The 17584-nt window shown below is 44.3% G+C and overlaps 1 protein-coding gene across 15 annotated transcripts in view; it reads left to right on the top strand.

Annotated features, from left to right (window-relative positions):
- Positions 1-5293: 5293 nt before the first annotated feature.
- Positions 5294-17584, top strand: part of LOC139401847 (mitogen-activated protein kinase kinase kinase kinase 4) — a 98642-nt gene continuing 86351 nt past the window's right edge. For all 15 annotated transcript variants that reach the window (XM_071145912.1, XM_071145889.1, XM_071145865.1 and 12 more), the window contains exons 1-2: positions 5294-5551; positions 5856-5921. In XM_071145912.1, coding sequence (XP_071002013.1) covers positions 5495-5551; positions 5856-5921 — 123 coding nt within the window. In that variant the 5' untranslated portion in view covers positions 5294-5494. The remainder of the gene's footprint in view (positions 5552-5855; positions 5922-17584) is intronic.

Below are 17584 nucleotides of genomic sequence, written 5' to 3'. Positions count from 1 at the left end.
TGAACAAATCATAACAGCCATGTGATGCCAGAGAAATATAATTCAACCTTGTATTACATCACCTACCAGCCTCCACCCCACACACTCCAGAATCCCACTATTACATCCCCACAGCAGTGAACCAGTCATGTGGCATGTAACATACATAATTCAATACATTTTCCCACAGTCCAGGGCCTAAGCAGCCTGGTCAAACAATACCCAGCATGTCCTATTTCTGGCAGCTAGAGGAACTGTGACGTCACCACATTGTATAGGCAGCTGTGGCCATGAGAACTAGGGAGCCACTTTAACGATGGCATCAAGATAAACACGGTTACAGCCTTTAGTACTGTGATGTTGACGGGACAGTTAGACTAACCTAGTTCTTCATCATCGAAGACTACTGTTATATACTTTATACATTTTGGGCCTGTTTTAGTTGAGTCACGGGGTACATGTAGGGAACTGATCTGTGTAAAGAGCACCAGGATTTGGGACACAGGGACTGCCTGCATACTGACAATTCAGCCATTGTGAATGACATGAGAGGAGCTTGCAAAATTTCTGCTGATATCTGTTGTGGTGGTGGAAGCAATGGGACATGATGCAGGAAAGGGGACAGAACCCAAGAAAAATACCAGGGTTGACATCAGTGGTGAAATATTTATCACTGCTTCCGTTTCACATGCTCTAATTAACTCATCTGACAGAGCTGGCAGTTGGTGACATTCACAATGTTACTGTGTAGCCTACAACACAGGCCTCTGAGAAAGATGGAGGGTGTTCTTGTAGGTTGATGTTGGTTGTTTTGAGAGGATGCATTGATTCAGGACGATTCAGCCGTTTAGCTCATTTATCATTGTAAATATTGTCTACACTAAGGCGACAAGAGTTCCTTTTCTGAATGACAGACTGTTTGTGTAATGAACACGATAGGAGACAGAGAGCTGGTTTCAAGTGCAGCAGGTGTTTATTTGTAAAGGACCACAGGGGGAGGCAGGTAGCTGGGTCCAGGGGCAGGCAGAAGGTCATACACAGGGGGTCCAAAAGTTTAACAGTACAGGCAGGGAAAAGGCTAGTAATCCGGGAGATCAGTCAATTGGTTGCTAACAGGAAATCTGATAGGCTACAGTACAGGCAGGGAATAGGCAAAAGGCGTAGTTAGTTTCTGCCTGCCTCACTATCATACACAGGAGGATTAAATTACAGGGGAAAACAGCTCTCCGAATAGAAGTGTGTCACAAAACAAACAACACCTCATAATGATGGGGTGCAAAGAACTGAACTAAATAGTGCGTGATAATGACATACAGGTGTGTGAACAGGTGATTAAAATTCAGGTGATTGGGATCTGGATTGTGGGCTGCTTTCAGGGGATCTATGTGTTTGAGAGTGAGTTGGAAGCAGACGTTACAGTTTGTCGCTGTGATAGACTGATATAAAATTGCATTGGTCACATACATATATTTAGCAGATGTTATTGTGGGTGTAGCAAAATGCCCGTGTTCCTAGCTCCAACAGTGCAGTAGTATCTAACAATACACACAAATCTAAAAGTAAAAGAAGGGAATTCAGAAATATATAAATATTAGGATGAGCAATGTCAGAGTGGCATTGACCAGAATACAGTATATACATATGAAATGAGTAAAACAGTATGTAAACATTATTAAAGTGACTAGTGCTTCACTATTAAAGTGACCAGTGATGTAATATCTATGTACATAGGGCAGCAGCCTCTAAGGTGCAGGGTTGAGTAACCGGTGGTAGCTGGCTAGTGATGGCTAGTTAACATTCTGATGGCATTGACATAGAAGCTGTTTTTCAGTCTCTCGGGTCCTGGGCTTTGATGCACCTGTACTGACCTCGCCTTCTGGATGATAGCATGGTGAGCAGGCCGTGGCTCAGGTGGTTGATGTCCTTGATTTTGTTTTTGGTCTTCCTGTGACATCGGGTGCTGTAGGTGTCCTGGAGGGCAGGCAGTGATGCGTTGGGCAGACCGCACCACCCTCTGGAGAGCCCAGTGGTTGCCATCCCAGGCGGTGATACAGCCCGGCAGGATGCTCTCAATTGTGCATCTGTAAAAGTTTGTGAGGGTCTTAGGGGCCAAGCCAAATTTCTTCAGCCTACTGAGGTTGAATAGGCGTTGTTGCACCGCCTTCACCACACTGTCTGTGTGGGTGGACCGTTTCAGATTGTCAAATCAAATTTTATTTGTCACATGCGCCGAAGACAACAGGTCTAGTAGACCTTACAGTGAAATGCTTAATTACAAGGCCATAACCAACGATGCAGTTTTAAGAAAATACCAAAAAAATGTAAAGTTAAAAAAAGTAAGAGTTAAATAAAAAAAACTAATAATTAAAGAGCAGCAGTAAATAACAATAGCGGGGCTGTATACGTGTATATGTGGTACCTGTGCAGAGTCAATGTGTAAATGTGCGGGGGCACCAGTGTTGAGGTATTTGTGATAATTATGTACATGCAGGTAGGGTTGTTAAAGAGTCTTTGATGGCAGGTAGGGTTGGCTGGAGTCTTTGACGATTTTTAGGGCCTTCCTCTGACACCGCCTGGTATAGAGGTCCTGGATGGTAGGAAGCTTGGCCGGTGATGTACTGGGCCATACGCACTACCCTCTGTAGTACCTTGCGGTCGGAGGCCGAGCAGTTTCCATACCAGGCAGTGATGCAACCCGTCTGTATGCTCTCTGGTGCAGCTGTAAAATCTTTTGAGGATCTAAGGACCCATGCAAAATCTTTTCAGTCTCATGAGGGGGAATAGGTTTTGTTGTACCCTCTTCACAACTGTCTTGGTGTGCTTAGACCATGTTAGTTTGTTGTTGATGTGGACACCAAGGAACTTGAAGCTCTCAACCTGCTCCACTACATTCCCGTCGATGAGAATGGGGGAGTGTGATGTGTATGCCGAGTACACCGAGGATCTTGAAGCTCTTCACCTTCTCCACTGCGGTCCTGTGTGGACCGGGGCGTGCTCCCTCTGCTGTCTCCTGAAGTCCACGATCAGCTTTTTGTTGACGTTAAGGGAGAGGTTATTGTCATTATTGGTAATCAGGCCAACTACTGTTGTGTTATCTGCATTGAAGAGTCGGTGCCTGGTGATCGAGTTGGAGGTGTGCCTGGCCACGCAGTCATGGGTGAACAGGGATTACAGGAGGGGTCTGAGCATGCACCCATGTGGGACTCCTGTGTTGCGGATCAGTGTAGTGGAGGTGTTGTTTCCTACCTTCACCACTTGGGGGCGGCCCGTCAGGAAGTTCAGGACCCAGTTGCACAGGGCGAGGTTCACTATGGGTGAGGGAACTATGGTGTTGAAGGCTGAGTTATAGTCAATGAACAGCATTCTTACATAGGTATTCCTCTTGTCCAGATGGGTTAGGGCAGTGTGCAGTGCGATGGTGGTTGCATGGTTTGTGAATCTATTGGGGCGGTACGCAAATTGAAGTGAGTCTAGGGTGTCAGGTAAGGTGGAGGTGAAATGATCCTTAACTAGCCTCTCAAAGCATTTCATGATGACAGAAGTGAGTGCTACAGGGTGGTAGTCATTTAGTTAAGTTATCTTTGCTTTCTTGGGTACAGGAACAATGGTGGACATCTTGACGCAATAAGATAAGCGTTAACTGATAAGAGAAAACTGGCCGAAAGCCTAATCTAACAGACAGCAGAGAGAGAAGAGAGAGAGAGCACATAAACATATGAGTTACACCATACTGTAATATAATAAATGGTTTATTGATACATTGTAAACAAAATATAAACACTTTGGTCCCATACACACAAAAAGCTTGTTTCTCTCAGATTTTGTGCACAAATTAATTTACATCCCTGTTAGTGAGTATTTCACCTTTGCCAAAATAATCCATCCACCTGACAGGTGTGGAATATCAAGAAGCTGATTAAACAGCATGATCATTACACAGATGCACCTTGTGCTGGGGACAATAAAAGGCCACTCTAAAATGTGCAGTTTGTCACACAACACAAGGCCACAGATTGACAATTGGCATGCTGACTGCAGGAATGTCCACCAGAGCTCTTGCCAGATAATTTAATGTTCATTTCTCTACCATAAGCCACTTCATCATAGTTTTAGAGAATTTAGCAGTACGTCCAAACGGCCTCACAACCACAGACCGTGTGTATGGCGCTGTGTGGGCAAGCGGTTTGCTAATGTCAACATTGTGAACAGAGTGCCCCATGTGGAGGTGGGGTTATGGTATGGGCAGGCATAAGCTACGGACAACGAACACAATTGCATTTTATCAATGGCAATTTGAATGCACAAAGATACCGTGACGAGATCCTGAGGCCCATTGTTGTGTCATTCATCAGCCGCCATCACCTCATCATGTTTCAGCATGATAATGCACGGCCCCATGTCGCAAGGATCTGTACACAATGGAAGCTGAAAATGTCCCAGTTCTTCCATGGCCTGCATACTCACCAGACATGTCACCCATTGAGCATATTTGGGATGCTCTGGATCGACCTGTCCAGTTCCCGCCAATAACAGCAACTTCACACAGCCATTCAAGAGGAGTGGGACAACATTCCACAGGCCACAATCAACAGCCTGATCAACTCTATGCAAAGGAGATGTGTCATGCTCATGAGGAAAATGATAGTCTCACCAGATACTGACTGGTTTTCTGATCCATGTCCCTACCTTTTTTTAAATGTATCTGTGACCAACAAATGCATATCTGTATTCCCAGTCATGTGAAATCTTTAGATTAAGGACTAATTTATTTATTTCCTTATATGAACTGTAACTTGGTAAAATCTTTGAAGTTGTTGCATGTTGTGTTTATATTATTGTTCATACCTGTTTTAGGCAGGCTATATGCATGGATGGCAGGTAGCCTAGCAGTTAAGTGTGTTTGGCCAGTAACCAAAAAAGGTCGCTGGTTTGAATCACCAAACCGACTAGGTGAACAATCTGGTAATCTGGTAATGTGCCCCTGAGCAAGGCACATAACCCTAACTGCGCCTGTAAATCGCTCTGGATAAAACGTCTGCTAAAATGTAAATGGATGTCGTTTTATGAAGACTAAAAAAAAATGCTTAAAAATACATTATTGTGAGCTAATCAGCATGGCACATACATTCAGCATGTTTGGATTCATTTATTTTGGGGAGAGGGAGCCGCTGCTCCCCCTATCTCTCTACTGCCACTCAGGCCCTGACCGATTCAGCTTCCTCTGTTGGTGATGCTTTACAGGGGAGTGAGTGAGAGAGCGACAACAAGAGAGAGGGAGGCAGGGGGATAATAGAGAAAGCAAGCAGCACTCTGCACTGCCAGCCGCGGTAGCTCAATATGGAGTAACCGCGTAGGCTCGACAACGACGGGAGTACAAAGAACAACCCGTTTTGGATCGAAATTACATTCACAAGGAATAAGGGATCACTTCCAATAATGAGATACGACATTGCATACACACAATCAACTTGAAGGGAATAAAATAGACTTAGCAATTTCTATGTATTATTGAAAAATGGCGAACGAGTCTCCAGCTAAAAGTCTAGTTGACATAGACCTTGCCTCTTTGCGGGTGAGTGCAATACATCTTATCTCTGAGGATGTACATTGTTTGCTGTCCAAATCCATTTATTGACGCAACCATGGGCTAAACCAGCGTAAAATGTTTTACAAATGGGATGTGTTGTTCTTGGTAGGATAGGAGGATAATACATTCCTCTATCTTTCCTTTGTTGGCAATGCACTGGCATGTGAGGCAAATCTGGCGCTACTGCATAATTGAACGGGTTGTAACGTTGGCCATGATACTATGAAAACCACCCATCTTTCACAAAGTTATTTGATAAATGTTAACCATTTCTTAATTTAATTTTCAGGACCCAGCTGGTATTTTCGAACTGGTGGAAGTGGTCGGCAATGGCACGTATGGACAAGTATACAAGGTTTGTTTGCGTTTCCCAATTTCATATAGGCAATATATAGCCTATTGTAGGCTGTCAGAGACCACCGAAAATAGGCGGAAACTGTAGCGCAAACATGTATTTTTCTCCCAGTTTGAGAGAAGTGGCAAATAGCCTATAGACGGTTGGACCAGTTGCGGACTGGATTATTACTGCGCTGAGATGTAAGGTATAGCCTAAAGATTTAGGCATGTGCATTTCCTTTTCTTAACGATTTTGTCTTGTGTTTTATTGTGTTAGGACTAACTAACTGCAACCCATCAGATTTAACAAGCCAAACCAGCTCTAATTTGTCTGGCGATCCTTATCATAGGCGCCTGACCGACTTCTCCCCGTGCGCTACTGGGTGTGCACCGTTGCGCATACTGTATTCAGATCCAATGCAGTGATGAGCTATTGACATGCCACTTAGTCGATTAGCAAAGTATGGGATTCGATGTGGAAGCGATTGTCCCGAGCCCAGTTGGTAGAGCATGGACAGGGTTGTGGGTTCGATTCCCACGGTGGACCAGTACGGAAAAAAAGATTAGAATATATGCACTCACCACTTACTGTAAGTCATTCTGGATAAGCGCGTCAGCTATATGACAAAATGTAAAATTGTGCCGATAGTATCTAGCTACAGCCATCACGTCTCACCGGAGTGGATAGAGCAGACTACATCACATCCTGTTGTTTTGAAGCTGCTGTTATCTGGTAGAACGGAAGGGAGATTGGGAGAATATGTCCAGACCTGTTGTCACCTGATTTATTGGTCACAAATGGTTGCCGATGGAAAATTATAAGACCTTGCTCAAGTGTATTGCTTAAAAACTTTTGAATGGCCAATTTGATCCTCACTTGATTTAGCTTGCCTGGCAGTCTATGCAACGGGATAATCCCAAAAGTGCAAACTCAAAGCCAAATCAATTGTACCATATTATTTTTGTTATATTAATATTTACATATGTAAAATACTTTAAAATATATAAAAGCATTTAAAATATGCTTTTGATCCGTAACAAATAGTCTGTTAAATGAACATTTGGGCAATTGAGCCCTCTTCTGAGTGGCACAGTCTAAGGCACTGCATCTCCGTGCTAGAGGCGTCACTACATAGGCACAGACACATGCATACAAACACATGATAACATACACACTATACACACACACACACACACATGTATTTTGCCTTGTAGATATGTGGTAGTGGAGTAGGGGCCTGAGGGCACACACTTAGTGTGTTGTAAGTTCTGTAATGAATGTATTGTAATTTAAAAAAATGATATAACTGCCTTAGTTTTGCCGGACCCCAGGAAGAGTAGCTGATAATAAATACAAATACTACAGACCCTGTCCAGGCTATATCACAACCGCCCGTGATTGGGAGTCCCATAGGGTGGCGCACAATTGGCCCAGCGTTGGCCGGGTTTGGCTGGGGTAGGCCGTCATTGTAAATAAGAATTTGTTATTTTTTTATTTCACCTTTATTTAACCAGGTAGGCAAGTTGAGAACAAGTTCTCACTTACAATTGCGACCTGGCCAAGATAAAGCATAGCAGTTCGACACATACAACAACACAGAGTTACACATGGAGTAAAACAAACATACAGTCAATAATACAGTAGACAATTAAGTATATATACAATGTGAGCAAGTGAGGTAAGATAAGGAAGATAAAGACAAAAAAAGGCCATGGTGGCGAAGTAAATACAATATAGCAAGTAAAACACTGGAATGGTTGATTGGCAGTGGAAGAATGTGCAAAGTAGAAATAAAAATAATGGGGTGCAAAGGAGCAAAATAAATACAGTAGGGAAAGAGGTAGTTGTTTGGGCTAAATTATAGGTGGGCTATGTACAGGTGCAGTAATCTGGGAGCTGCTCTGACAGCTGGTGCTTAAAGCTAGTGAGGGAGATAAGCGTTTCCAGTTTCAGAGATTTTTGTAGTTTGTTCCAGTCATTGGCAGCAGAGAACTGGAAGGGGAGGCGGCCAAAGGAAGAATTGGTTTTGGGGGTGACCAGAGAGATATACCTGCTGGAGCGCGTGCTACAGGTGGGTGCTGCTATGGTGACCAGCGAGCTGAGATAAGGGGGGACTTTACCTAGCAGGGTCTTGTAGATGACCTGGAGCCAGTGGGTTTGGCAACGAGTATGAAGCGAGGGCCAGCCAACGAGATTGTACAGGTCGCAGTGGTGGGTAGTATATGGGGCTTTGGTGACAAAACGGATGGCACTGTGATAGACTGCATCCAATTTATTGAGTAGGGCATTGGAGGCTATTTTGTAAATGACATCGCCGAAGTCGAGGATCGGTTGGATGGTCAGTTTTACAAGGGTATGTTTGGCAGCATGAGTGAAGGAGGCTTTGTTGCGAAATATGAAGCCATTTTTAGATTTAACTTTGGATTGGAGATGTTTTATGTGAGTCTGGAAGGAGAGTTTACAGTCTAACCAGACACCTAGGTATTTGTAGTTGTCCACATATTCTAAGTCAGAGCCATCCAGAGTAGTGATGTTGGACAGGCGGGCAGGTGCAGGCAGCGATCGGTTGAAGAGCATGCATTTAGTTTTACTTGTATTTAAGAGCAATTGGAGGCCACGGAAGGAGAGTTGTATGGCAATGAAGCTCGCCTGGAGGGTTGTTAACAGTGTCCAAAGAAGGGCCAGAAGTATACAGAATGGTGTCGTCTGCGTAGAGGTGGATCAGAGACTCACCAGCAGCAAGAGCGACATCTTTGATGTATACAGAGAAGAGAGTCGGTCCAATAATTTAACCCTGTGGCACCCCCATTCTTAACTGACTTGTCTAGTTAAATAAAGGTTCAATAAAATAAATAGTGTTTTTTTTATTCATGAATTGATGGAAACACTCCAACAAACATATGGATTCACAATAATTTACACTATACCCTACTGTATACCATGACTGGGCTGACCAGGTCTGATTCATTGCAGATCACAGTCAGGGGCCTAGTAAAGGACTGAGTCAATATCCCCTGGTCCCTTGGTGGGGTTTGTTATTCACACACAGTGATCAAAGCAGACCTCCATTAGCCCTACATAGCTGTTCAGCAGCAGGGTATGATAAAAACATGTAATAATCATACCAGAAGACATTGAGAGTGGAGATACAGACCGCTCCTTCCTCAGAAGGTTGACATCAAGATGGTCAACATCAAGATGCAACCATGAGTTTTCTGTAGTGTGTCATTATCTTGATTCTGGGTCATTCCAAATGATTTCAATCACTTTCTGACTGCACCCCTTTTGATTTGAATGAAACCTTTCATACATGTTTGGCCACCACCTTTTCTTTCAAGCGTGTGCAGGCACAACAAACACCCCAGATGATGTAAATAGGGTTGAAGCTACAACATATTTGAACATATTTTTTTTTTAGGGGAGATGACTCGTATTTAGATAATTAACTTTAAAGCTTAAATTTTGTAAAACAAAATGAACACTTTTTTTCTCAACGAAATCATGAAGCAGTTTGACAACCCTGTTTATAAGCTTTAAAATGATAGCAAGCTGAAGTGATTATCTTTTTTAGTGATGAAGGGTGGGATATGCCAAATGGGTCAACTTTGAGCACCTCTATCTCATGAATGTTTTGTCATTCAGGTCCAAAAAGTCACTTTCTGACCACTTCTACCATGGGCAACCATGTATGGAAGGCTTCATTCAAATCAAAAGGGGTGAAATCAGAAGGTGATTGAAATCATATGGAATGACCCTTCTGTCTAAAACCATCCACTTTGCATTTGGGTGTGTGCTGACAGGAAGTCTTCCTTTTAGGGACAATAGTCTGGGTAGCCATTTGATTAGGGGTTCAGGAGACTTATGGCTTGGGGGTAGAAGCTGTTTAGAAGTCTCTTGGACCTAGACTTGGCTCTCATGTACCGCTTGCTGTGCAGTAGCAGAGAGAACAGTCTATGACTATGGTGGCTGGAGTCTTTGACAATTTTTTAGGCCTTCCCCTGCCACCGCCTGGTGTAGAGGTCCTGGATTGCAGGAAGCTTGGCCGCATTGATGTACTGGACCCTTTCGCACTATCCTCTGTAGTGCCTTGCGGTCGGAGGCCGAGCAGTTGCCATACAAGACAGTGATGCAACCAGTGCTCTCGATGGTGCAGTGGTAGAACCTTTTGAGGATCTGAGGACCCATGCCAAATCTTTTCAGTCTCCTCAGGGGGGAACAGGGTTTGTCGTGCCCTCTTCAAGACTGTCTTGGTGTGCTTGGACCATGTTAGTTTGTTGGTGATGTTGACACCAAGGACCCAAGGAAATGTTTAATGCTTTTCGACCTGTCCCCAAATTAATATAGTTGGCTCAGAGTTTGTTTTGATATTTCAAACTGCGTGTCCTGATCGTGTCTGGTGTGGGTGAACAAAATCAAAATTAGCGCGATGGTGGTCTGGTCAGCATGTTAGCTCTGGGGAGTGGCACAAACAATTTGCATTTGAGGATGCATAGGCTATATATGTGTTTACTATATATAGCAGAGTGGAGAGAAGTCAAATCATGTTGACTTGTCTGCCAATATCGTGAAGGCCCTTAAGGCTGCCGATGGATAAAGCCTAATCATTCCTGTGTGTGTGTTTTACTACTATGCAATGCACACTTTGAAGACTGCTTATGCACGTCTTGGTGAGCTAGTAGAGGCCATAGACTGTTCTGAGTTCCACTGGTATTGGCTTGTGTCTCTGGAAACAACACAGCATGAAGAATAAGTCTATATGCTTTGGGGGTTTAAAAAGCGTAATTTTGCTCTAGCGCATGGCGGGCATGGCAGTAGTGAGACCATGTCATTAACTGGGAGCCAGGCCGTTTAGAAATGCTCTGTAACACAAATTGGCCTTGACTTTTGGAGTTTAACTTCCTTAAGTCTTAGTGAATCATTTCACATGCTGCAAGTTTGGCAGGAATAAACCAAGCTTTTCTTCCATGAACCACATTCATTTAGTGGCTAGGTGTGTGTGTTTGGAGTTTGCACATGTTTTGATCTATGGTTGTGTGTTTGTGTTAGGATCTGCATGTGTATATTCGATTCACATTGGCCATCATACTCAGACTAGCCAATGGCAGCTGTGTGCCTTTGTAGCTGTGTGGACTGCAGCTGTTCAGATGGTAAGAGGGAGAGGGAGAGAAAGAGACATCCCTTAATCAAAGGTGCTTTTGTTTTGAGGGTAAGTCCCTGCAGGAGTTGTAATGGAAAAACAGCATGCATGTCTCACACTATCTGGTCCTAAAAACATCCTACCCACACTGCCAACAGTCAGTCAGCAAGGAAATCTGGCATTCCCTCGTGTGAACCCCTGGGTTCTTAAACGTTTTCAGCATGGGACCCATCGGAAATTCTCAGTTTTCCTGGGATCCAAGCTTACAAAACACGCAACTATACGGAATATCGGTACATTTCATTGCCCTTATGCCCATTAACAAATGCAACATAACAATTAAATGAAAAACCCATATAAATAGCTACTCATGTTTCTTTCCCTATTAAACACACTCTTACATAGCTGTCTAGGTTGGAACTGTTGCTGTTAAAATACAATAAATCATTTTAATTCTGAACTGGACTAAACTGATTGATCACACCGATTAGACCAGAAAACACACAGTCCTAATGAGAGGTGTGTGACTGGTGGAAGTTTTCAACAAGCAGGTCTATTCTGGGCTCAGTTTTTGACAGTGTAACCCTGAGGTCATGTTCAGCATTGAGTCTGTTACTTTACTTGTTTCTTAAGTATGCCAGAGTTGCATCAAACTGGATCAGAACATCTACTGTTTTCTCAGCCAGGCAGGAGACCGCAACCTGCTGTAGATGAGCAACCCAGAGTGTGTGAGTGTGTTTGCCTCAAAAAGCAGCTTGCGTCAATCAATGTATTCCAGTTCAGAATAAAAATGATTACTTGTATTTTAACAGCAACAGTTTTTATTTTTTTCATCTTCATCTGTGTTGTTACTTAGGGTAGCACTATCAGTAGCTAGATAGCTTGCTTTGGCTAACATTAGCTAGCTAGCGATTAGCTGTGTACAAGGGGATTGTTTGAAAGAGAAACTCACATTGACTACTATGAGAGATAGTACACTCCCTTATTTCTGCTTGTCATCACCTGTTATAAAATGACAAAAATGCCTTGCTAGCTGACTTACTTTTCCACTGTAGAAGCACTGTTTCCTGAAGCATTCTGCCCTGTTCTGAAAGAACTCCCTGGGTTTACCATCATACTGTGGATGTTTGGTCAAGACCTGTCGTTTTTAATTTGTTTCGTTTTGAGAGACTCACTTCCCTGCACAAAACACATTGTTGGCGCTCCTTGTTATTTATCAAAGTTTGTATTAAACCAAGAGAGAGAAACTCATTGCTGTATTTGCGTTCCATGACAATTGAGCTCAGTCAGAACTGGCTAGTTTGTGTCAATTCGATGATGGCGAGTGGGAATGACAAGCCAGTGGCTGAAAGCACTTCATCTGCTGCTGAACAACAGCACTACAGTGTGTGGGTCGCAGAGTGATCTTCAAGAAAACTGCCCAAAAAAAGATCTGGTAAATCGTGAAGCACACGGGCATCTTCCACCCACTCGCGCAGCTGCCAAACTGAGCCGAGACACCGCTGTCAAACTGAGCCGAGACACCGCTGTCAAACTGAGCCGAGACACCGCTGTCAAACTGAGCCGAGACACCGCTGTCAAACTGAGCCGAGACACCGCTGCCAAACTGAACCGAGACACCGCTGCCAAACTGAGCCGAGACACCGCTGCCAAACTGAACCGAGACACCGCTGCCAAACTGAACCGAGACACCTCTGCCAAACTGAGCCGAGACACCGCTGCCAAACTGAGCCGAGACACCGCTGCCAAACTGAGCCGAGACACCGCTGCCAAACTGAGCCGAGACACCGCTGCCAAACTGAGCCGAGACACCGCTGCCAAACTGAGCCGAGACACCGCTGCCAAACTGAGCCGAGACACCGCTGCCAAACTGAACCGAGACACCGCTGCCAAACTGAGCCGAGACACCGCTGCCAAACTGAGCCGAGACACCGCTGCCAAACTGAGCCGAGACACCGCTGCCAAACTGAGCCGAGACACCGCTGCCAAACTGAGCCGAGACACCGCTGCCAAACTGAGCCGAGACACCGCTGCTAAGCAGAGAGCGCACTGAACAGAGAATGTAGTTGCACTTGGCCAAAATCAATTAAAGTAATTCATGAAATAATAATAAATTTACCGCGACCCACCATTTAAAAGGTTTGGGTCGTGACCCATACTTTAAAGGCTGGTCTAGTCCATTCTACAACTATAATGGGTTGGCAGCATTTGAATGTCTCCGTTATAATCCATTATTGGTCAACAGTTCAGTTAATTCTAGTTAGTCTGACATGGTTATTTTTAAGGAACTTAGTCATTGTCATCTTTGCTGTAGAGGATGTTGGATGTTAGTCAGATGTGAGGAAGTAGAAAAATGGTGGAAGTCATCCATGTAATGATGAGAAGTAGGTGGCTTGGCACGCCACAGTGTATACCACAAGGTAGTTCTCCACACTGTTTGATTCATTGTCATTCTGAGTTTTGATTTTGGACACAGAGAAAGACATCAAATGAGTCCAATTTTTGTGTAGATTATTGTATGCATCGTCAGAGATTCTTGAATTTACTATGCACATACATATATGCCTCACCCACACCTACGCATAACACATCCGTGTATGGCTGCACCTCAAGATCATATCCGATAGCTATCATTACGTTTACAATGGAAAACTCCAGTTCACATTTTTGGATCATTGTGGAAGGAAGGTTCTGTGTCAGTCTCCATCTTTTTCATTCATTTGAAGCACTTAGGAGTAATTGGCTGATCTTTCTAATTGAACTGTGGCTGCTTTTTTTCTCCGCCTTCTCTCCTCGGGACCAAGGGCTTTTGTTGGGGTCGGGCAGCAGTGCTGTACATCACAGAGGAAATACTGGCAGAGACAGCGTTGGATCACTTTACAGATGGGCCAGGGGGATGTTGGCTTGGCTCCGCAGAAGCTGTCAGTTTTAGAGATCTCACCCTCCTCTGACCCTCCACCTCCTCCTCCATCTCCAAAAGGTCTACAAGAGATGATAGATAAGGTTGATGAGGGAGAGAGTGAGCCAGGACTAGGAACTGGAGGAACAGGGTTAATGGTCTGTGGTGGGAGGTGTGATACAGTGCAGTACCAACTACAGACTCTTGTCCATGTAGTTTGTAGTGGGCGCCTGCACTCCCTTAAAGCAGTCTAAGGCTAAAGGTACTATAAACCTGGCAAGAAGGAAGGCCTGATTTTAACCTGATTTTAATTTCCACCCTCTGCTGATTCAAACCATCATCCCTGGTCGTGCCTTTAAAAAAACAGTGAGCTAAAGTGTCAATTAAACACTGGCTTGCCCCTTCTCACAGTAATCTAGTGCTCACCAGTCCATGTTGTTAGCTACAACCTAATTCACTCACTGTTTGTGTTCATAGTTTCCCCTCTATTACCTGCTCAGGTGTAGGTCCTTCATGAACATACCGGCTTTCTATCCAGATGAAGTCACTGCTACTGCATACTGAACCACTGGCTCGACTCGCACTAAACAAGAGTTTAATAGAGGGACTGCTGTACTCCTTTCCGTACCAGAGCCTGCCCACCCAAGCACAGAGGTTCTGCCTACTGCCTAGCCCCCTGACAGCCTGCTGTGAAAGGTGGAAAAAGCTGTAAACACACAGTGGTCCACCTCTCTTCTCTCCCTCTGCTCTGGCAGTAGTGGACCATCCCTCACTGTGGAATGCAAGGCCTGGGCAGTGTCCATGAGAATGTAGAAAGGGTACAGGGGTAGAGAAGGGAGGAAAGGGGGAAGACAAAGTGAAACAGAAAGTAAATACGGGAGAACAGGAATGGAGAGAGAGAGGAACAATGAGGTTAAATGGGAGAGGTTGAGTGGAAGGTCGTTGGTTTTTGGTCACTGAGCAAATCTAGCCTACTTCACAGCCCAGGTTACATGACTCAGTGAGGAAGATGGGGGAAGGGATGGTGTGCATCATGGCTGCAGTAATCCCACAGCAGGTGACGCCACATGCCGAGAAAGAGGGAGATAAATAAATGGAGACAGACAGAAGATGCGGAAGAGAATAGACAAGGTTCTGGAGAGCTACTTGGTAAGGAGCAGGCTTTCAGTCCATAACACACACTTGCATTCTAGTTTCATTTTATAGACTGTGGCCTGGCCTTTGGCCCAGCATTGACTGCCCTCAGGTCAGCTGCCTGGCTGGCTGGCCGGCCCATTATCTCGCCATTCATAGCCACATCTAATGAGCAGCTTGTGGGCCTTTTACCCCCTTATTTAGATTTTACCCCCATCTTGTCCTTTTACCCCTCTCTCTTTTAACTTGTCCCCCTGATTATTAAGATGGCTTTGGTCCTTCCATCTACCCAGCTAGATCTCCTGGCTTACTAGCTAGTGACCCCTCCCCTCGCCCCTCCATGCACCATGCCCACCCACTCCCCCATATAAAGGTCATGATAGGATTATGAAGATGCAGTGAGGCGAGTTGCGATGCGATCAATAAGGGCCAAGCATTGATGTTCGCTCGCGTGCCTCCAACAAAAGACAATTATCTCAAGCACTAGCTGCTTGTTTGTCCTGATCGCCTTCAATGTAATTCATTTCCAAACCATAAGCATCTTTATGTCCCCTGTTCTCTGTGGGTGAGGAGACGGATTGTTACACAAAGCACTTAGTATGTTAATGCTCTGTAATAGAGTGCGCAATGGAATAATACATTCTCAAAATGAGGTAGATAGAGTGCTGTTCTAGCTCACAGAGACAGTAACAGTACTGATCTTTTCGAGTGCGTTTCTGTGAAAACGCCATTTCCTCTGTGTGGACAGTTCACTGGATAGTTTCTTCACATAATTAACATTGTGTCTTTAAAAATGTGGCTGCAGCTCTATCCTAGAGAGGATTAGCTAGACATGAAGCCTGCAGGAGTCCATAGGAAGGAGACCAGTGGATGGCTAAGTATGCTTTGAGTCATAGGTCTAAACAGGCACGCACATACGTCCAAGGGAACCCATGTCACTGTCAGTTCATCATGTCATGTGTGTTCGATGTGTCCTGATAGGCCTCCCGTGTGACACACCACTCATGTCTGTGTGGGGTGGTAGGCTTTAGCTAAGTCAGATGTCTCTCCATCTCTCTTTCTTCCACCCTCTATCTCTTTCCTTCTCTCTGAGACCAGGCTAGATTGATTCTTAATAGAGTGGTCTGTTAGACCCAGAGAGCCTTGGCCTCACAGACAACTCCTCCTTCATTCTGCTACAGTGCCTTGCGAAAGTATTCGGCCCCCTTGAACTTTGCGACCTTTTGCCACATTTCAGGCTTCAAACATAAAGATATAAAACTGTATTTTTTTGTGAAGAATCAACAACAAGTGGGACACAATCATGAAGTGGAACGACATTTATTGGATATTTCAAACTTTTTTAACAAATCAAAAACTGAAAAATTGGGCGTGCAAAATTATTCAGCCCCTTTACTTTCAGTGCAGCAAACTCTCTCCAGAAGTTCAGTGAGGATCTCTGAATGATCCAATGTTGACCTAAATGACTAATGATGATAAATACAATCCACCTGTGTGTAATCAAGTCTCCGTATAAATGCACCTGCACTGTGATAGTCTCAGAGGTCCGTTAAAAGCGCAGAGAGCATCATGAAGAACAAGGAACACACCAGGCAGGTCCGAGATACTGTTGTGAAGAAGTTTAAAGCCGGATTTGGATACAAAAAGATTTCCCAAGCTTTAAACATCCCAAGGAGCACTGTGCAAGCGATAATATTGAAATGGAAGGAGTATCAGACCACTGCAAATCTACCAAGACCTGGCCGTCCCTCTAAACTTTCAGCTCATACAAGGAGAAGACTGATCAGAGATGCAGCCAAGAGGCCCATGATCACTCTGGATGAACTGCAGAGATCTACAGCTGAGGTGGGAGACTCTGTCCATAGGACAACAATCAGTCGTATATTGCACAAATCTGGCCTTTATGGAAGAGTGGCAAGAAGAAAGCCATTTCTTAAAGATATCCATAAAAAGTGTCGTTTAAAGTTTGCCACAAGCCACCTGGGAGACACATCAAACATGTGGAAGAAGGTGCTCTGGTCAGATGAAACCAAAATTGAACTTTTTGGCAACGATGCAAAACGTTATGTTTAGCGTAAAAGCAACACAGCTGAACACACCATCCCCACTGTCAAACATGGTGGTGGCAGCATCATGGTTTGGGCCTGCTTTTCTTCAGCAGGGACAGGGAAGATGGTTAAAATTGATGGGAAGATGGATGGAGCCAAATACAGGACCGTGCTGGAAGAAAACCTGATAGAGTCTGCAAAAGACCTTAGACTGGGACGGAGATTTGTCTTCCAACAAGACAATGATCCAAAACATAAAGCAACATCTACAATGGAATGGTTCAAAAATAAACATATCCAGGTGTTAGAATGGCCGAGTCAAAGTCCAGACCTGAATCCAATCGAGAATCTGTGGAAAGAACTGAAAACTGCTGTTCACAAATGCTCTCCATCCAACCTCACTGAGCTCGAGCTGTTTTGCAAGGAGGAATGGGAAAAAAATTCAGTCTCTCGATGTGCAAAA

The sequence above is a fragment of the Oncorhynchus clarkii genome, chromosome 3 (genome assembly GCF_045791955.1).
Source record: "Oncorhynchus clarkii lewisi isolate Uvic-CL-2024 chromosome 3, UVic_Ocla_1.0, whole genome shotgun sequence".
In the NCBI taxonomy this organism is placed as follows: Eukaryota; Metazoa; Chordata; class Actinopteri; order Salmoniformes; family Salmonidae; genus Oncorhynchus; species Oncorhynchus clarkii.
Note: the sequence above shows the minus strand (reverse complement) of the source record. Positions and strands in the feature narration are given on the sequence as shown.